Source organism: Calliphora vicina, chromosome 1 (assembly GCF_958450345.1).
Source record: "Calliphora vicina chromosome 1, idCalVici1.1, whole genome shotgun sequence".
Taxonomy (NCBI): Eukaryota; Metazoa; Arthropoda; class Insecta; order Diptera; family Calliphoridae; genus Calliphora; species Calliphora vicina.
Genome location: NC_088780.1, coordinates 168864623 through 168884817, shown reverse-complemented (window position 1 = coordinate 168884817; position 20195 = coordinate 168864623). Strand labels below are relative to the sequence as shown.

General features: G+C 30.7%; 3 protein-coding genes across 4 annotated transcripts; 2 read left to right on the top strand and 1 right to left on the bottom strand.

The window, feature by feature from the left end:
- Positions 1-4032: 4032 nt before the first annotated feature.
- LOC135948719 (organic cation transporter-like protein) lies at positions 4033-6356 on the bottom strand. The gene has a single exon (XM_065498131.1). The coding sequence runs from the start codon at positions 5899-5901 to the stop codon at positions 4186-4188; it is 1716 nt and encodes a 571-aa protein (XP_065354203.1). The 5' UTR covers positions 5902-6356; the 3' UTR covers positions 4033-4185.
- Positions 6357-11889: 5533 nt separating this feature from the next.
- FeCH (ferrochelatase, mitochondrial) lies at positions 11890-13585 on the top strand. Its single transcript, XM_065498130.1, has 6 exons — positions 11890-12079; positions 12155-12554; positions 12620-12721; positions 12774-13095; positions 13154-13270; positions 13329-13585. Exons 1-6 carry the CDS (start codon positions 12049-12051, stop codon positions 13524-13526), a joined length of 1170 nt encoding a protein of 389 aa, XP_065354202.1. The 5' UTR covers positions 11890-12048; the 3' UTR covers positions 13527-13585.
- Positions 13586-14747: 1162 nt separating this feature from the next.
- Positions 14748-18447, top strand: Rift (Riboflavin transporter). Of its 2 annotated transcripts, none has more exons than XM_065498128.1 (3): positions 14748-15472; positions 16690-17911; positions 18007-18447. In XM_065498128.1, the coding sequence occupies exons 1-3, from the start codon at positions 15237-15239 to the stop codon at positions 18202-18204; spliced, it is 1656 nt and encodes a 551-aa protein (XP_065354200.1). In that variant the 5' UTR covers positions 14748-15236; the 3' UTR covers positions 18205-18447. The 2 variants fall into 2 exon arrangements, with proteins under 2 accessions (XP_065354200.1, XP_065354201.1); XM_065498129.1 differs by lacking the exon at positions 14748-15472 and adding an exon at positions 15846-16085.
- The last annotated feature ends 1748 nt before the right edge of the window (positions 18448-20195 follow it).

Here is a 20195-nt window from a genome sequence, read left to right as displayed (position 1 = left end):
CGACTCTATTTGGTACATCATTTTAGGTAAAGAAGTTAATTAAATGATGTACAACTTTCCCAAACTCCTCAATAACTTACAGACATACGAGTATCTACAGAGAGCCTCAAAAGTGAGTAAACACCAAAAATTATTTATTATACCCTTCACCTTCGTGAGAAGGGTATATATAAGTTTGTCATTCCGTTTGTAATTTCTACATTTTTCATTTCCGACCCTATAAAGTATATATATTCTGGATCCTTATAGATAGCGGAGTCGATTAAGCCATGTCCGTCTGTCTGTCTGTCTGTCTGTCTGTCTGTCTGTCTGTCTGTCTGTCTGTCTGTCTGTCTGTCTGTCTGTCTGTCTGTCTGTCTGTCTGTCTGTCTGTCTGTCTGTCTGTCTGTCTGTCTGTCTGTCTGTCTGTCTGTCTGTCTGTCTGTCTGTCTGTCTGTCTGTCTGTCTGTCTGTCTGTCTGTCTGTCTGTCTGTCTGTCTGTCTGTCTGTCTGTCTGTCTGTCTGTCTGTCTGTCTGTCTGTCTGTCTGTCTGTCTGTCTGTCTGTCTGTCTGTCTGTCTGTCTGTCTGTCTGTCTGTCTGTCTGTCTGTTGAAATCAGTTTTCTGAAGACCCCAGATATCTTCGGGATCCAAATCTTCAATAATTCTGTCAGACATGCTTTCGAGAATTTTGCTATTTAAAATCAGCAAAATCGGTCCACAAATGGCTGAGATATGAGGAAAAAACCAAGACAACCTCGATTTTTGACCTATTTTTTTACCTATATCTGGATTACTAAGACATTAATATAGACAATATGGATGTCTAATGATAGATATTTCAAAGACATTTGCAACGACGTATATAAGACCATAGTAAGTTGGACCTATAATGGGTCAAAATCGGGAAAAAAATTTTGAACCAGATTTTTTTTTTTTTTAAAAAATTAAAGAACAAAAAAAAAATTTTTTAAAAATTTAAAAAAAAAAAATTTTAAAATTTAAAAAAAAAAAAAATTTTAAATTTAAAAAAAAAAAAAATTTAAATTTAAAAAAAAAAAAATTTTAAATTTAAAAAAAAAAATTTTTTAAATTTAAAAAAAAAAAAAAAATTTTTCCAAAAAATTCAAAAAACAACTGTAAAAAAAATTAAATTTTGTTTACCTAAAAATATTTAAAATTTTGAAGTATAATTTGGTGAAGGGTATTTAAGATTCGGCACAGCCGAATATAGCACTATTACTTGTTTTTTTTAATTATGTTTAGCGTAGATATGCTTCTTTTAATTGTTCTTCTGCACGAAAATTAAGAGTTGAATTAAATTAGTTTACTTTTGCATTAATCGTAGATATCGTCCGTAAGCTGAAATATTCCACTTGAGGATTATACACTTCATATTGGTTAATTCATCGAAAATACATAAATATACATATCGCACTTGATCAACAATAGGGTATTAACTTAAAATTTATAAAATTTCACTTTTTGCAAGAAATCAACTAACAACATCCATATCTATCTACTGTAAAAATTTCGCCGTAAAAGAATAATCTTTTATCTCGAAAACCACATTTGAGACCATTTTCGTGATAATGTAGACAGCTTTTATATCAGCAAAAAGGTATTATTTTGAGTTAATACAAAAGTTGAAATAGAAATACATCGTATATTTTCATAAAAAATTTATTATTTTGATTTGAGCCTTTATTCAAGTTAAAAATAATCAATTTTTATACCCTACACCACCATAGTGGGGAGGGTATTATGCGTTTGTGCAGATGTTTGTAACGCCCAAAAATATTAGTCTAACACGATGTCCGTCCGTCCGTCTGATTGGCTGGCTGTCCATGTAAACCTTGTGCGCAGAGTACAGGTCGCAATTTTGAAGATGTTTCGATCAAATTTGGTACATATTATTTTTTCGTCCCAAGGACCAAGCCTATTGAAACTGCCTGAAATCGGTCCATTATTTCACCTAGCCCCCATACAAATGTCCTTCCGAAATTGGACTTTATCGGTCATAAATGTTTAATTTATAAGTGTATCTCCACAAATTGCGCTACAAATAAGTATTATATATACAAAATTCATGTCACCAAATTTTGTTACGATCGGTCCATAATTAGTCATAGCCCCCATATAGACCCGCTTCCGAAAAACACTTTAACGTGCATAAATCGCTTAAAAATGTTGGTATACTCACAAAATTCAACATAGTAAACTTTCATATAGACATAAATCACACGACCTAATTTCATGGTGATCGGTCCATAATTAGTCATAGCCCCCATATAAGGCCCACTTTCGAAAATCACTCACGAATATAAATTATTGAAATTTTAAAAGAAAAATGTTTTTGCTCTTTTACTTAGTGTAGGGTATTATATGGTCGGGCTTGGCCGACCATACTTTCTTACTTGTTTTTATTTAAATTTGGTTGTATTTTGAGTTGATGCTGTTTTGTTGATAAAATTTGTTTTACTTTGTGATTTTAATTCGAAATGTGACACTTTCTATAATTAAATTGTTCACATTTTTTCAGAAAAATGGTATTAAATAAAAAAATAGATTTTTTTTACAATAATTGGAAAAATTTTAAAGAAAAACAATGTAATAAAATTTTTAAATAGAACTTGCTTACTATAATTATACATTAATGTATTCCGATTTTCAAATTTAAAATTTTGAGTTAATACCCTCTTGTTGATCAAGTGCGATATGTTCTACGTAGAGGATTTCCTAGCATTTTAGCATTGTTCTCATAATTTTGTATTTTCCGTCCTTTGCTTTACACTACACATTTTTAAGAAATATTTAAATCGAATCTTATTGTTTTATTTTCTGATCGCAATGTGTGGGCATATTTCAAAAATATTATTTTATTTTAAGATACTTTTGACACATATTCCGGAGAATATCTAACTAACGCTGCTTGTCAAAAAATAGGTTTGATTAATATAATTTTGTTAACGTATTTTTCGTTTTTTATACCCTTCACCATGAGTGGCAAGGGTATATATACATAAGTGTGTCATTCCGTTTGTAATTTCTACATTTTTCATTTGCGACCCCACAAAGTATATATATTCTGTATCGTTATAGATAGCGGAGTCGATATAGCCATGTCCGTCTGTCCGTCTGTGTGTTGAAATCAACTTTCTGAAGCCCCCAAATAACTTACATACACGAATGATACATCAATATCTCCGAAATTCTTCCGGCTCGGTTGCTATTTAAAATCGAGAAAATCGGTCCACAAATGGCTGAGAAAAAACCAGGACAACGTCGATTTTTGACCCATATCTGGATTACTAAATCATTAATATAGACAATATGGATATCTAATGATAGATATTTCAAAGACCTGTGCAACGACGTATATAAGACCATAGTAAGTTGGACCTACAATGGGTCAAAATCGGAAAACATATTTTTTAACCCGAATTTTTTTTTTCACTAAATATTAAAAATTTTAAATTAAAAAAAAAATATTAAATTTAAAAAAAAAATTTTAAATTTAAAAAAAACAATTTCGAAAAACAACTGGAAAAAAATTAAATTTTGTTTACCTAAAAATATTTAAAATTTTTATTTTAAAGTATATTTTGGTGAAGGGTATATAAAATTTGGCACAGCCGAATATAGCTCTCTTACTTGTTCTACTTTAAATTGTATATTTGTTAAAATATGTATGTATATCTCAAATGTATACACATTATTTGCAATCTTATTTTTTCTAGTAAAAATAAAAAACTGAAATAATTTTTTCGAATAATACGAAACCCTGTTTTCTAAAAAAGTTGATTTTTTAAAAACTCTAGTCAGAGCGTGCTGACGAATGAATATACACGTTTGTGCAAACATACACACAATTTCAAGTTCAATGTTAATAAACATTTCATGAAATGTAATAGTTAAAAGAAATTTGAAGATAAAAATTGTAATGTAATACATGTATTTATGCATTATTAACAAGGTCTAATTTTAAACTCATAGATAGGTACTTACTTATTTGGGGTTCAACTTTTAAAGGTAAATAAAACATATTTTGCCGTTTAATTTAATAAATTTTTCTTTAGTTTCTTATTTTATACGTGCATACACACATTTTATTTATTTGGTATACATCTTCAAGCTGAAGGCGAAATTTGCACTACAACTTTTAATAATAAAAATATATATGTATGTAAATAAATTTAACGTGTAATTAGCTTTTACTATTTTGATCGTTAGTTGTGGATTTTAGAGGAAGGGTTTCCGATTTGTCTAAACTTTTAAGTTCTTTGCCATTTTCTAACACATAGTCTGCAGACTTGCTCGCCTTGCCAAACTCTTCACCATCGGCTATGGTCTCCAGTGTTGGTTTATCGTGGGTCTCCGGCAGAAGAAGCGAAAGTAAACCGCCCACAAATGCCATTGCACCAAATATAATTAGTGGCAGCGGTCTCCAAATATCGGCCAACATATTAAAGAATGGCGCTAAAATGCCTCCGATACGGGCAACCATTGAAGAAGCTCCCAAACCAACATTGCGTACCACTGTTGGAAACTGTTCGGCAGAAAATATGTAAATGGTGCCATATGATGCTGTTATTGCCAATTTGCCTATCATAGCAAACGCAATAACCATCCAATTCATATCACTGGGAACGATTATTGTGAGCAGTAAACTTGTGCCAGCAGCAAGCATACAGCCACACAATATCGAACGACGTCCCCATTTATTAAGTGTGAATAATAGGAATAGGTAAGCTGGAATCTCTACAGCTCCTGAGATCACAAAATTAAGCAGCACATTATCGCCGAGATTGTTCGTGTTCCACGAAAGACCATAGTACGTGCCACTATTAACAAACCAATCGAAAAATATCAATAAAGTCTTCTTTCTTAAATTGGGATAACGTAAGAGATCCAGTACACTTGGCTGCTTTACTTCGGTCTCTTCGGGTTCGGGTTTCTTTTCTTCAGTATTATCATCCAGTAACTGATTTAGTACATCCAGGGGAATCGTCACCTTATTAAAACGAGCCGCTTTTTGTATATTTGCTATTGCAGCTTCTTTTCGGTTTTTCGACAAAAGCCAACGTGCCGATTCTGGTATAATCCAATAATAGCTCATGAATAATAAACCGGGCAATGTTAAAGCAATCTGCAGCCAACGCCAATCATGAACAAAGTATGCAAATAAAGCGGTCAACATGAAACCCACCGAGAAAAACATCATAACAAAGATACCAGCAAACAGTCGCTTACTGGGACCCACCATCTCCATGGCAATAACATAAGCTACCAAGAACACACCAGATGTGGTGGCACCCACTACAAAGCGTGACGCTGTATATGTTATATATTCTGGAGCTACACCAGCCAATACTCCAAATATCACCTGAATTACCAGCGACGCGAAAAATATAGGTTTTCTACCATATTTATCAGACATCTGACCAAAGACAATACTGCCCACCAAAACTCCCAACATGAAGACGGCATCACTAGTGGCTGTTAAGAAACTTCGGCCGCATACCATATCCCATTCGGTGACAGCACTATTCAAGTACTTTGTCGTATCATAGACAAATTGTGTACACTCCACGGTTTCAGCTGCAGGGATCGGTTCACTTCGATTTAAATATTCCGATGTGTACTCTACATTGAAATATGAACATGGTTGATAGTTTACACCCAGCAAATCTTTTGGATACGCCAATTTCCAAACACTTTCTGGTAGATCATACTCTACTTTCGTTTGGTCTGTTGAATTCTCGAATGGGAGCACGCAACGGAAATCCGGTTTAGCTAACAGGAAGACACCGGCAAGTTTATGAAATGCACAAGATATAGATGTTAGGCAGATAAGAAAATATATAATTTTTTGATATTTTCCAAAATCACCCAAATATGCCAGAACATCGTCGTATCCCATTATGACAGTTAATGTGATCAGTTAATGCCAGTTAATGTTCAAATATAGTATAATATTGCTTTGTTTAGTAAACTTTTGGTTAATCTACACTACACGTCTGTCTCTTTTTGTTTTTATTACATTAAAGTAATACAAATTTTGCAATACTTTGTTCTCTATTTATTGTTTAATTATTGTTTTTGGACTAAGAAATGTTTATAAATGTATACTATTTAAACATGACGTGTTCGTGGCCCATTTTTAAATGAAAAATAATCGACAACATTTGCAGAGAACACCGCCATAATTAAATGAATGAGAAAATGCTGAGAGTGTACGAGTAATTACGCCGGTTTTTATATTTATGGTTGCGGCAATATCTATCTCTCCGGTCAAAGTTCTTGAAGAGTAATAAAACAAATTAAAAAGAATTTAAGGCACGTGCTTTGAGAGTCACTCTTTATTTATTGTTTCTATCACACGTTTCTAATTTTCTTATTTTTTACTTTTAAAAACGAACATTTTTTAAACAGAACAAGTTAACACATCCGTCACACCAGAGACACTACTTGCTTAAAAGACTCGCAATTAACAACTGCTGCTCGTATTTAGAATTTGAAAAATAATTTTCGTTTTCGTAGGAAATACTACAGTTTTATTTATTGAAAATAAGCAGAAATTTTATGTTTGTTCATAAATACATACACATCTGTATGTACATTAGGGTGGCCCCGTTTGTATGGAAGCAAAATAGGGTGTTTGGTGAGCTGGATCATAGGATAAACAGGTTCTTTTTAAGGTTATTATTTTTGTTTTTTCATATTTCTCACATAGTAAACATATAAAATATTGGTATCATGTTAAAGGTCTTTGAAAAAATGTTTGTAATTTTGCAATTATTGGCATATTTTAAGTTTTTTTTTTAAATTTTGACATATATAAATTCAACGAAACGGATTTTTCAAAATTGAATTTAGTTTTCCGAAACATGTATTATCGCCGATCTGATGTTCAAGACAATCACAATATGGATATCAAAATAAGCGTAATTTCATAAGTTTCCATTGGTATACAAAATCCGTTTCGGTGAATTTTTATATGTCAGAATTAAAAAAACTTACAATATTTGCCAAAAATTGCAAAATTACAAACTACTATCATTTTATATTTGAATCCAGCTCCACAGCTGTATTAAATTTTTATTTTAGTTGGGAAAATCGAAAACTTTTTTTGTTGCCACCCTAATGTACATAGTATCTCAGAAACAACCATATTAGTTAACAACAAATAAATAAAACATAGGGCCAATGTATTGTAACAATTTTTTTTTTTTATGTTTTATTTTACTCTCACATTTAAACGATAATAATTTGGACAATACAATTAACCAACAATTCAATATTTTTGAAAAGTATATATCTATCTGCGAGTGATCGACCTACAGAAAATAAGTATTGCTTAAATTTATCTACATATGTGTGTATGTATGTATCTATCTCTTGAGAAATTTAATGTTTTAAGAGAATGTAATCTCTCCCACTCTCCTTAATATATTCTCATGAGAAAGTTAAAAGTGCTGCACACATATTTTACATACCTATTCGTAAAACACTCTTTAAATTAATTGTATTGTAGCTAATTAAGAAAGTATCTAAGATACAGTACTGTTCATAATATAATGAATAATTGTCAATCGATTATCGGATCACTTTAGAAATATTAAACAGTTGCGTTGACTAAAATTAATTAGAAAACAGTACAACTAAACTGTACAAAATTTATTGTAATTGATATAATTTTTTACATATTTTTGATTTGTTTATTATTTGTAAAACTACAAAGAGAAAAAATTTCTTACTAAAGAATAACGATCTAACGTAGGATGATTATTTTAATAAAATGTATGAATCGAACTTTTTTAAAAATTAAATGAAATTAACTAAATTAAATTTCTATTTGTATAATAGGCTTTATTAGAAATAATAAATATTCCCATAATTTATGAAACACAATTTCATTCATGTGACTTCCGTTTCTGGCTTCGCAGTATCTTATCCTGTTATTTCAATTTCCCAAGACTTTGTTCACGGTTTTTGGTTCTATCTAATGTTTTTTTTTTTCATTATCGTTTTTTTTAATTATGTATTCATATTTACATTTGTATATTTAAGTAATGCATCCTTACATATACATATGTAAGTAAATGTGAGTAATGAAAATAATTTGAATTCTTTTCTGTTATAACTACAAAACCATCATTTCTCATTTCATGCAGAATTATAAATTGTGTTGATTGTTTTTATTGAACTGTATATTCAAATTGGGATTTATTGAAATAAATTTATAACATTGTCCACAACGACGACAATGATTAGGCTGGTTTCTTATGGTTGCATATATGTTTGTATGTATGTACATTGACTTTATTACTTTGTGAAACTCAAAATCATTTATTTCCTCAATTAGAATCAATTAGTGTTAAAAAGCATCTCAATAAAATTAAAATCATATACATACATACAAGAATTCAAATAGAAACAATTTTCAAAATTAATTTTTTAAGTTATTAATGTCGAAAACGCTTCAAATGTACAGTTTTTATTTTTTTAATGTGGAAAGATTGGAAGATTAATTTCTAATAGGACTTTGGAACATAATAATGATTTACTGAATTTGCACCAAGGTTAGACCTATTGGATAGTAATTCAGACACAATTTAGACACAAAGGTCGGTCAAGAACTCTCGGAGTTAGAGGGAGTCAAAATTTGAAATTTTGGCCAAACATGTGATTTTTCTCATCCATGTAACTTATTACCTATTGTTCTTAGCAAAATGTGTCCCAAATATAATTTTTGACTTTTTTCCCAAACTTTTTCATTCAGAATAAGAATATGTTCATAAATATTATAAAATTGTTCATGACGGAAATTTTAGCTTTTTTTACATAAATTTAATAATATTTTATAATTAATTGCATTATAATTGCATTATCTAATGAATTAATTCATAACTATTTGCATAATAGCCATATGTACATATATTGGCCAATATTTTAAGATGAATCAACAATATCTGAAACTTAAAAAATATCATAATCATAAAAATAAATAAAAACTTTTCCAAGAAAATTTCAAACATTTTTCAACAACATAAAAATTTAAATGAAAATAATACCAATTTTCATTTAAATTTTTATGTTGTTATGTTGTAATTATGAAAAAATCTTAATATTTAGGAAATTATTTATAAATGTTATGAATTGAAATCAAATCATAATATTTATGTTGAAACTTATTTCTGTGTAGTTTAGATATCTATTTCTCCAATCTTTCGAAAAAAAAAATTTAAAAAAAAATAAAAATTTTTTAATATATTTTTTCTGAAATCAAAAACTTTTTTGCCTTTTTTTCAAAATAGGCCCTTTTTTCTTAAAGTAAAGCTTAGATATTTTCCTTGAGAACCTATTTGGTCGCTTAGTGGGATGCGAGTTCGATATCTACCAAAAAAATATTTTGTAACTCAAAACATGCAATTTTTGACTTTTTTGGCAAAATCAAAAACTTTGACTTTTTTTCGAAATGGACCCTCTTTTTAATTTTTTTTGCTCAACAGAAAGCTCATATATTTTCCTTGAAGACCTATTTAGTCGCTTAGTGGGATGCGAGTGGGATATCTATAAAAATAAATGTTTTGTAACTCAAAATAAGCTATTTTTGACTTTTTTTTGCAAAATCTAACTTTTTTATTTAAATATTTTTTTTTTTCGAAAGATTGAAGAAATAGCTATCTAAACTGTTTGGGACAAATTTTGCTAAGGACAATAGGTAATAAGTTACATGGATGAGAAAAATCACATGTTTGGCCAAAATGTAAAATTTTGACACCCGACTCCGAGAGATCTGAATTACTATCCAATAGGTCTAACCTTGGTGCAAATTTCATCCCGATCGGAAGACATCGGTTTTAAAAGTTGGTTCACTTGACGTGAAACCCCCCATATATAAAAGTTTCCGTTATTTTCGAATATCCGATAAATGTATGGTGTATATTGAGTACCCAAATGAAAATTATTATCGAATATTCGTAGAATTTAACAGCACTAATAAATAGTAGTAGTATGTATGAACGTTTATTTTATATGATTTCTCTATATTCTGAAATAATTTTGTTTCTATAAAATCTAACTATTAAACAAATTATCCCAAAACCGAAAATTAATCGAAACCAATCGGTTTTCAATTCTTTAAAACCGAAACCGCGGTTTTGAAATTCATCTTTTTTTTGGAAATTATAGAACATTTTTTAATGCACACACTTCCCTAAAAAGCTGAAGAAACATTTTTATGCGAGTATTTTTATATAACCCCCTGGTTATACCTGATAAATTTTTATCATGATAAACTTCAAAATGGTTGTCTAGATCAGGGAAAGGCAAAACATGGGCGCCGCGTTTTTCATTTACTCTTCTATTACGTACGTGTGCACACGCATTGTAGAGAAATAAACAACTTTTAATCAGTCTAGCTTAAGAATTCAAACAAGCAGGTTGTGTATCGTATAGTATAGATATCGTATGTATAGACTCTAGATACAACATTATCAGGTATAGTCTCCATTTATTAGTATTATTGCTTCGTTGTGATAAAATTGTTAGTGCTTTTGCTTAAAGGGGGGTCAGACGGCATGTATTGCTTGTGTTTTGTGCCATGTATTGGGACATTTTTCCATATGTAAACATGTACATACCGTGTGATCCATATGAAACTTTGTGTATGTAAAATACATGTGTATTACTCGTGACATTTTTTGCAATTAGATCATGTTCTATTTTCGTGTGTACAACAGTGTTGTATTTTGAAATACAACACTGTGTGAGTGCAAAATAAAAAAACAAAACAAAAAATAGTAAAGAAAAATCATAACAAAATAAATTTCATTGCATTAAATATATGTATTGTGATTTAAAAATGTTTTAAATAAATATATTGTTAAAAACAACAAACATATAAACTAATAGAGGTTATGTCACATGCAATTACATATGTACGTTTGATCGTGGAAATTATGAATCGTATGTATAACGTGAATTTTGACATACACATGGAATTCCATATGTATCGAATACATGTCCCAATACACAAGCAATACATGCCGTCTGGCCCCCCTATTAGACAACTTTGTCTTGACAACAAATGTCATTTATTGTTATGATGAATATTTGTCAAGTATAGACAGGGGGTAACATTTCTCAAAATAGTGATGTAAATATTATTTTGTGCACTCTAATATATTAGCATTTGAAGGCCTTTGAAAATCATATTTTATGACTCAGGCACATTTTATGAAAAACCGAAGAAACATTTTTATTAGGGGTCTATAGTTTAAACAAAAATTCGACTATTCGATCATTAGATTTTTCTAATTTTTTAAAAAGTAGACTTTTCGAACTTTCGATTCTTCTAAGTGTCTGTTAAATGTCAGATCAAACATACATTATGAATGCCCATTATATGAATTGTTACAAAGTTACAAATTTGTATTACATTTTTTTTTCAATTTATTAGTGAAAAAAAAATTTATGACAAACATTTTTTTTGGTGAAAAAAATCGTGTTTTTTTAATTTTTTTAATATTTGTTAGTGAAAAAATAATCGGGTTGAAAAATAGTTTTCCCGATTTTGATCCATTGTAGGCCCTACTTACTATAGCCTATTATGTACATCGTTGCAATGGGCTTTGAATCTATCATTAGATATCCGATTTTAAATAGCAACCGATCCGGGAGAATGGACAGATGATCATGGCCATATCGACTTCGCTATCTATAACGATCGAGAATAAATATATATACCCTTGCCACTCATGCTGAATGGTATAAAAAGTATTCGCTGAAAAAACCCAACCCCTGACTTATAATAGCGGATGTGTAAAGTAGTATGGTAACCTTTTTAATTTCATCTGTTTTTGTTTTGATCGGGTTATTCGCCATTACTTGAATTTCTATTCACGTACATTGTGGTTCGCATATTTCAACAATTACACGAGTAATTTTTGCATTTACCTGCTGCTACTTGGACTGGTTGACATTTTATCATTGAGTACAAAAAAATAATATTGGAATCTTATCTAACTATTAACAGTATTCCTTAAATGAATGCATTTTTAAGATGTTAACATTAAAATTTAAACAGTTTTCGGGTAAGAATAGCGATGAGATGAATATTCTTCATATCGATGCACTATTTAACATTACAAATTTTTTTAATATTTAAGGTATTTCCAAAACACTTAAAAATGGGGTCAACTTTAGCACAACTATTAAAAGAGAGGTTAATCCAAAAACTGCTGTGCTCATGTTGAACATGGGCGGACCGCAAACAACAGATCAGGTACATGATTACCTGTTACGGATAATGACTGATAGGGATATGATACAGTTGCCGGTGCAAAGTAAATTGGGTCCTTGGATTGCTGAACGACGTACACCGGAAGTTCAAAAGAAATATCAAGAAATTGGAGGAGGTTCTCCGATTTTAAAATGGACTGAGCTACAAGGTAATTTGATGTGTAAGGAATTGGATCGATTATCGCCGGAAACAGCACCACATAAACATTATGTTGGTTTTCGTTATGTGAATCCATTAACAGAAGACACTTTAGAGCAAATTGAAAAGTAATTAACTACTTGTAAATACTTTTGTATAATGTAATTGTCTTATAATGTTAATATTGTTTCAGGGATGGTCCCGAAAGAATAGTTTTATTTTCTCAATATCCTCAATATAGTTGCGCAACTTCTGGGTCTAGCTTTAATTCAATTTACCAACATTATCGTGAAAGGTAAATTGAACAAATAATGTAATAACAATGTAAAACATTAATTGATTTTTAGGTCTGTGCCATCAAACATTAAATGGAGTGTCATTGATCGATGGGGTTCTCATCCGTTGTTGATTAAAACATTTGCCGATCGCATTCGTGAAGAACTGGATAAATTTTGTGAAACCAAACGCAAAGATGTGGTTATTTTATTTACCGCTCATTCTTTACCTTTGAAAGCAGTGAATCGTGGCGACCCTTATCCCTCGGAAATAGGGGCCAGTGTACATATGGTTATGAAGGAATTAGGCAACTGTAATCCCTACAGTTTGGCTTGGCAATCAAAAGTGGGACCACTGCCGTGGTTGGCCCCAGCCACTGATGATGCTATTAAGGTTTGCTAATATTAGAGAAAATATATTGTTCCTTGTATAACCTTCAATTCTGTTTTAGGGCTATGTCAAACAAGGCTTAAAGAATTTCATTTTGGTACCTATAGCATTTGTAAACGAACATATTGAAACTTTACATGAACTTGATATTGAATATTGCGACGAATTAGCAAAAGAGGTGAGTTGTATTCATTTAAATTTTAAATTAAAAGATATAACATACCATTGCTTTGCAGGTGGGTGTAGAGGAAATGCGACGAGCTGCCGCACCAAATGACCATCCTCTGTTTATTAACGCCCTTAGTAACATTGTGGCCGACCACTTGGCACAAGACCAAAACGTAAACCCGAAATTTTTAATGCGCTGTCCAATGTGCGTCAATCCAAGATGTCGCGATAGCAAGAAATGGTACCAGGAAATTTGTTCACGTTAAATAATTTTATTTTGCTTTATACGTTTTATTAAATAAATTTAATATTTTGGGCATTAAAACCACTATTTCACTATCACTTTTAAAAAATAAATACTCAAAAATAAATTAAAATTGTTAAAGCGGTAAAAAGTCTTGGCGACTGCCAGATTTTTTTATTTATGAATGAATACCTTAGTTGCCAGATTAATTAGTTTAGTTTACAAAGACAGCCTTTAAATGAATCAATTCTTTCACATATCAATAAAAATTTAAAATCTCGTAACTTTTAAACTGAACCCACAAAATTGTTCACATTTGCCTGCATTATAATAATTTAATTATTCTTGATAAGTCCCCTTTTACAGTGCAGAAATTGAAAGACAGACATTTTTCTCATTATTTTTTGAACTAACCTAAACCTGTGTAATACACACTCTACATCTTCTCTTTTAATTTTAAGAATATGAATTCTGTCGTTTTTTCACCAATAAATAAATTTTAATTAAGGAGTATACATAAAATGTTTCTAGACTTCGTTTTTTTAATATATATCGAGTAATACATGGTACTCCACGTATTTACGATTTGAGTTATTAATGGTACTCCACCAATATCGACGAGTTTGTATGGTCACCACCACGGTTTATCCTAATTAAATGATACGCGGTTGGTGCAATCCAGTTAGAACAGAAACCGTTATACAAAGCTTTTCATGTGCTAGCACGAGTCGCTAAATTGTCACAAAAAAAGAAAAATGAGCTTTATTGACCTTAAGAAATAATGACAATTACGCCCGGGTTGTTAAACAACCCAATCCGACCTACTTTCAAATAATGTATCTAAAATTGTTTGAATGTTTACAATTTTAATACTATCCCTTGCAGGTCTTAATCTCTCTATTTTACTAATTTTGAAAGCTGGTAACTCTGTTATTTTTTGGTTTTTGTTTTGATTATCACTACGCGTTGGAGATAAATTAAATAGAATTAAAAAAGTTATGCAAAATAAACAAAAATAAAATAATAAATTTGCCAGCAGCAATTATCGTTGGTCCAAAAAGAAACATTTTGCCAACAAGCTTTAGAAAGTTATAAATGTATCTTTAAAAAACAGATAAACATCATAAATCAAAAATAGAAAATGCTAGTTTCGCTTAAATAAGAATACACATTGTTCCAATAACTGTTTATTGTACTATAACTCTACTGGAATTTAAAGCTTTTAAATTAAATAATTTAAAAGAAATTAATGACTAAACAAAAAAAAAACAATTGCAATTGCAGCGAAATTTGAAACTGCAAAAGTATTTTCGTTTTAAAATATACAACAAACACATGGTTAATTGAAAATAAAAGAAAAGGAAAAACAGAAATCAAATGACTGTGTTATGAAATCAATCATTCGGTGGATTCTAAAATTTCAATAGTTCTACAAGTTCAATAGCGGACAAATTGGAAATTTGTAATTAATTTTAAAAAAGGTTTGCTTGCTTCCACAAGTGGTAGACTTTCTCTGCAGAGTAACCCAAAGAAGACTGATGTCAATTTACTTAAGTTGATATTTTTCAATCTCACGTCGGCACCAACGGAACACTGTTGTTGTATAGACATTGTATATATAGTTGATAATCTTATCACTTCCAACCGCTAATAAATATCTTATTTGATTTTTAAGATACTGATACTGAATTTAAACAAACAAAATTAACACTCTCAAGAGCAATTTATACTCATGAATCCTCCTACTGGCAGTCAAAGTAACTACTACAACAACAACGGTAATACAATTAGTAACGACTCCGATCATAGACGCCAACAGCAAAAAGAATGTCACAACAATACACACAGTATAAACATAAATTGTCATGAAAGTAACTCAACAGTCTTCTCTATACCCTCATCGCCTCCGATCAGTTATTCTGTATCAACATCCCCTCCAACTTTCAACGCAAATAACAATCCAATCAGGTAATTAATTTCCTTTTTGCGTATTTTTTTATGTTTTGGAATGTATAAATAGAATATTCAAAGTGGTAAACACCCTTTTGGTTAATAAGTTTCAAATAATCTAATTTATTGTAATGTAAAATTAAATTTAAAGTGAATAACAATTATTACATCTCTTTCTCCCATGCATACAAAACAAGTTTATATTTTACGTAACAAGAAACATTTCGAAATAAAACTAATTTATTGTTTAATTGATTGTGTTTCGTCAATCAATTAAAAACAAAAGCAACAGTCATTATCATGTCTTGTTGGAACTATCAAATTCAGTTAATAAACGTATTTTTAACAGATACATTTGTATAGAACTAGTGCTCTAGAAACATAAAACTGATTTCTTTTATCCGACTGCAAGTGCAGAGGGTAATTTTACGGTTAATAGTGAATGTGTTAAAACTTGACCTTTTCAGACAAGTTTGTAATTTCTTATATTATCGAAAAATGTTTAGTATGTCATGACAATTTTCTGAATTCAACAAATATTAACTGCTGGGTTGAATTAAAATCACTTCTTATTTTTAATTTGTAATCGATAAAATATTAAAAATCCATACACGTGCTTCATCATTACAATGTAAGTAAGTACTAAATTTCTATTACAGATATTATTTCAAATGCAGGAAATCAAAAAATTGCTATTATTAAACCAAATTTACAATTTCCAACCGATTTCCGGCACGGGTTCTTGTTATCCGATTAGCCGCAAAGAAAATAAGACCCAATCAAATCAAATTCTTAAGAGCAAGTCTAATCTACATGCATTCGTATTTATAGATTTTTTTAAATTTACCTACGTACGTGAAACCTGGTAAATCATTGTTCGATGCTTTTCATTTTCTAGTAGATGTGGTATACTACAAGATTAAAACAAAAGAGATCATATTTCATATTTTCTTATGTATGTTCATCATTCTGTAACATATATGTAGTAGAATAATCTTATCTACTACTACATACAATACAAAGAAGCCTAATAGTAATAAAATAGTTAGAAATTCAGTCAGTCCTCATTTGAATACCGTCATCAAAGTACACTTACGAAACTATGTAGTTAGATTTTATATCAATGTGGAGAATTTTGTATCAACTTTTAGGTTTAAGGTATGAAAAACGACTTATATTAATTTTGAATGTTACTACTATGTATTACAAATCTAAATCTATTGTTACATTTACAGATCTTCAGAACCATCTGAACCCTCAGAAGCTAGCACACTGTTAGGTGGCGGAAATCATAGCAAAATGAGAATTCAATTTGGTGGTATTTTCAAACAACGTAGTGTCATTGTAGACTTACTAGCGATATTCTTTGGGATTGGCACATGGATAGGAATTAATGGTACCTTCATACAACTACCTCTGCTGGTAGATGTAGCACCAGAAGGCTGGAGTCTACCTTCTTATCTTAGTGTTATGGTTCAAATTGGCAATTTGGGACCACTAGCTTATACGCTGCTACAAAAATTTTCCAAACACAATGACGCTTACATGATATATGGCTTATTGATAACGGGCGCTGTATCAGCTATACTAACAGCCTTCTTTTACAGTCGAACAGCAATTATATTTGGGTCAGAACATAGTGTGGCCTTGTTTGCGTTAACATTTTTCACAGCACTAACGGCATGTACGAGCTCAGTTCTATTCATGCCATATATGGGGCGATTTAAAGAAATCTACTTGGTAACATATTTTATTGGAGAAGGCCTGAGTGGTTTGTTACCCAGCGTAGTGGCTTTAATTCAAGGTATTGGTGGTACAGCCGAATGCCGCCTGACTAATGTTACAGAAACGGGACAAGAAATCTATGAAAAATATGTACCACCGCCTCTTTTTGGTACAAGGGAGTTTTTCTTTTTCGTGTTTGTTATGATGGTATTAAGTTTTGTTGGCTTTTTATTATTAGATCGCCTGAAATTATCGAAAAAACAATATGCAGCTGTTCAAGTTGGTCATGGAAATAATTATGTATACGAAAGGGAAACAAAGACTATGCCAAATACAAATGGCATAGAATCCAATGGCCAAGTCAATAACAATTCTGTTGCTGAACCGGATAAAGTCGACAGTGATTTGGCACCAGAAATTTCATCTAGTAAATACACATTCCTGTTATTACTAATTGGCACAATAAGCTTCTTTGCCAATGGCATTTTTAATAGTATACAATCATACTCTTGCCTCCCATACGGCGGACAAGCCTACCATTTATCGGCTACATTAAGTGTGATTGCCAATCCACTGGCGTGTTTTATGGCCATTTTCTTACCTCACACCTCAATGCGCAGTATATTAACATTAACTGGATTAGCGGGCCTACTGACAGTTTATGTATTTATTACAGCCGCCATGAGTCCTTTCCCACCGCTATATGGTACAACAGTAGGAGCAGTGTTAGTGGTAAGTTTGATGATTGTGCATATGTATTTTAAATCACTAAAAAACTATTTCTAATATATATTTTTTTTTTATTTTCTCCAACTATATCATTAAAGATTATAACATGGACTCTACTCATTGGTTTAGTTAGCTACATTAAACTGAGCATAACCACCGTGATGCGATCTCAGGGAGGTAAATCACTGGTGTGGACTGGCGGATTAACACAATTAGGTTCTACAATTGGCTCAATACTTATTTTTGTTTTAATAAATTATACAAATAGTTTTACGGCGGCTTATGAAGAATGTTAAAGCACATCTTAATCTTTATTTTTCAATGCAAATTAGGATTTGAATAAAAATAAAATCCCACTTATATAAAACAAAGATGTTTCAAACGTAACTTTATATATGTATGTGATATTTGCCGATAACTTAAATTATTTTTTTTTATTTTATTTACGTTTTCTTTTATACAAAAAACAAGATATGTAGCAAATGAACAAATGGTCGAAAAATATGTTTAAATAAAATTCTTATTACGTTTTTAAATAACTCTATTGTATTATTTCAATTTTGAAATTAGCATATCTACAATTTAACATCGATTGTGTGTGACTATTTGAATAATGTAAGTCGAATACACTGCCCTTATTGTCATCTTCATACCCCACAGTAGAAATGTAGCTTTTGCTGTCGTCAAATGTCTTTTATTTATGAAGGCTTATTTCGCTGCTATAACAGGATGCATAGTATGAACAGGAATCATTTTCAAAAATTCTTTCTGATGAAACGGTTTCAGTCTGAACAGCAACATTGAAATTACGCAACGTGTCTGATACTCTAGATGTTGGTTGATATGATTCATTTTGTTTTCGATTTAAATGATCTATTTTTTCTTGTATATCATTACTGATATACAAGTTTTTCATATCCGAATTTTGATGCTTCATATTTTTTAGTTTCCCATAGAAAATGTCAATTTTACCAAACAATTCTTTAACTTTTGAAAACAAAATAAGACTTTGCTCAAAAACATCACTTTTGTAAAGTTTTTCAAGTTTGTGGAGAATGTTACGCATGTCCAGCTGCTGCTGATTGAAAATGACTAACATTTCATTTGCTTTACTTGGGGATTCAAAATTTCGTATAAGTTTTTTTATATTTGTTGAATGATTTTCAAAGCCGTCATTAATTTTTGTATCCGATATTGTCATTGAAAACAATTGATTGATTTCTTGAATTATATCCATCGAAATGTTTGCAATATCTTCTTGTCTTTGGCTAAGTTCCATGAGACGACCATTAAGATCTTGCAAGTAGGATTCGATACGTTGAGTTTGAATGGCTTCTTCAGGAACTATAGAAAATCTATATTTACATTAATTTCCAAACGATAAAATATATCTTACGGTATATATTCTCGGCTCCATCCATGATTTAATTAATATGTAAATTTGTGTATTTTTTTAATTATTTTAAACGTTTTTTATTGAATACATTAAAATTTTGTGTGTTCGAAATATTGTAGTTTTATCTGACACCTAATAACAAAGTAGATAGACATATTTGAAAGGGTGTGTAATAAAAGAAGTACACTTCCACTTGGATATAGGATCCATTGTGATACCATTTAGAAATATTACTAGGTGTGTACTAGATGTGCAGAGAAGAAATAAAATTGGAAGGAAAAGAAAGAAGTCAGGTGATACCTATAAAGAGAAATTAAGTGAAAAAAATTAAGAAATATGTAAGTATAGACTGTGTTTCTCAGATTCCTGTTACGTAAAATAGACAGCATATGCCCCTGATAAAGCCTAAACGATCTATCTAGCTACATCCCCCAGTACATCATGGAATCTTTCCCCTAGCCATTTTTGCCTGGGATCCTACAATAACGGACAGTTCCTGGATGTGTAGTAGGCATGAGACCCATTTTAAGTATTTCTTGAGTATTCTTCTTTTTAAAGCAGCACGGATTCAATTTGGAAATTTATACTTTGTAAATTTTAGATACGGCTATAACTTTGCACGAACAATCGACTTATAAAACCTACTACGACAATTTTTATTGAAGTAATTTGCAACGAAAAAATAGTGCTTTTTTGAACCTTTATATTGACATCATTTTTTATGTAAATACATATAAAAAGAGACCTGCCAGATCTTTTGTTGTTGAAAAACTGTTTATTATGTATTCAAATAACTTATTTTTTAATACAATTATTATATAAAAGAATGATGATGAATTTTGATATACATTTTGGGATTTAAAGTAAAAGCTCAATGTCGTGGTACAAGAT

Coding starts and splice junctions, on each gene's coding strand:
- Rift (XM_065498128.1), top strand. CDS start 15,237: ATGAATCCTCCTACTGGCAGTCAAAGTAACTACTACAACAACAACGGT. Junction 15,473..16,689: donor GCAAATAACAATCCAATCAG/GTAATTAATTTC, acceptor TTACATTTACAG/ATCTTCAGAACCATCTGAAC. Junction 17,912..18,006: donor CAGTAGGAGCAGTGTTAGTG/GTAAGTTTGATG, acceptor ATATCATTAAAG/ATTATAACATGGACTCTACT.
- FeCH (XM_065498130.1), top strand. CDS start 12,049: ATGTTAACATTAAAATTTAAACAGTTTTCGG. Junction 12,555..12,619: donor ACTTTAGAGCAAATTGAAAA/GTAATTAACTAC, acceptor ATATTGTTTCAG/GGATGGTCCCGAAAGAATAG. Junction 13,271..13,328: donor GCGACGAATTAGCAAAAGAG/GTGAGTTGTATT, acceptor ATTGCTTTGCAG/GTGGGTGTAGAGGAAATGCG.
- LOC135948719 (XM_065498131.1), bottom strand. CDS start 5,901: ATGGGATACGACGATGTTCTGGCATATTTGGGTGATTTTGGAAAATAT.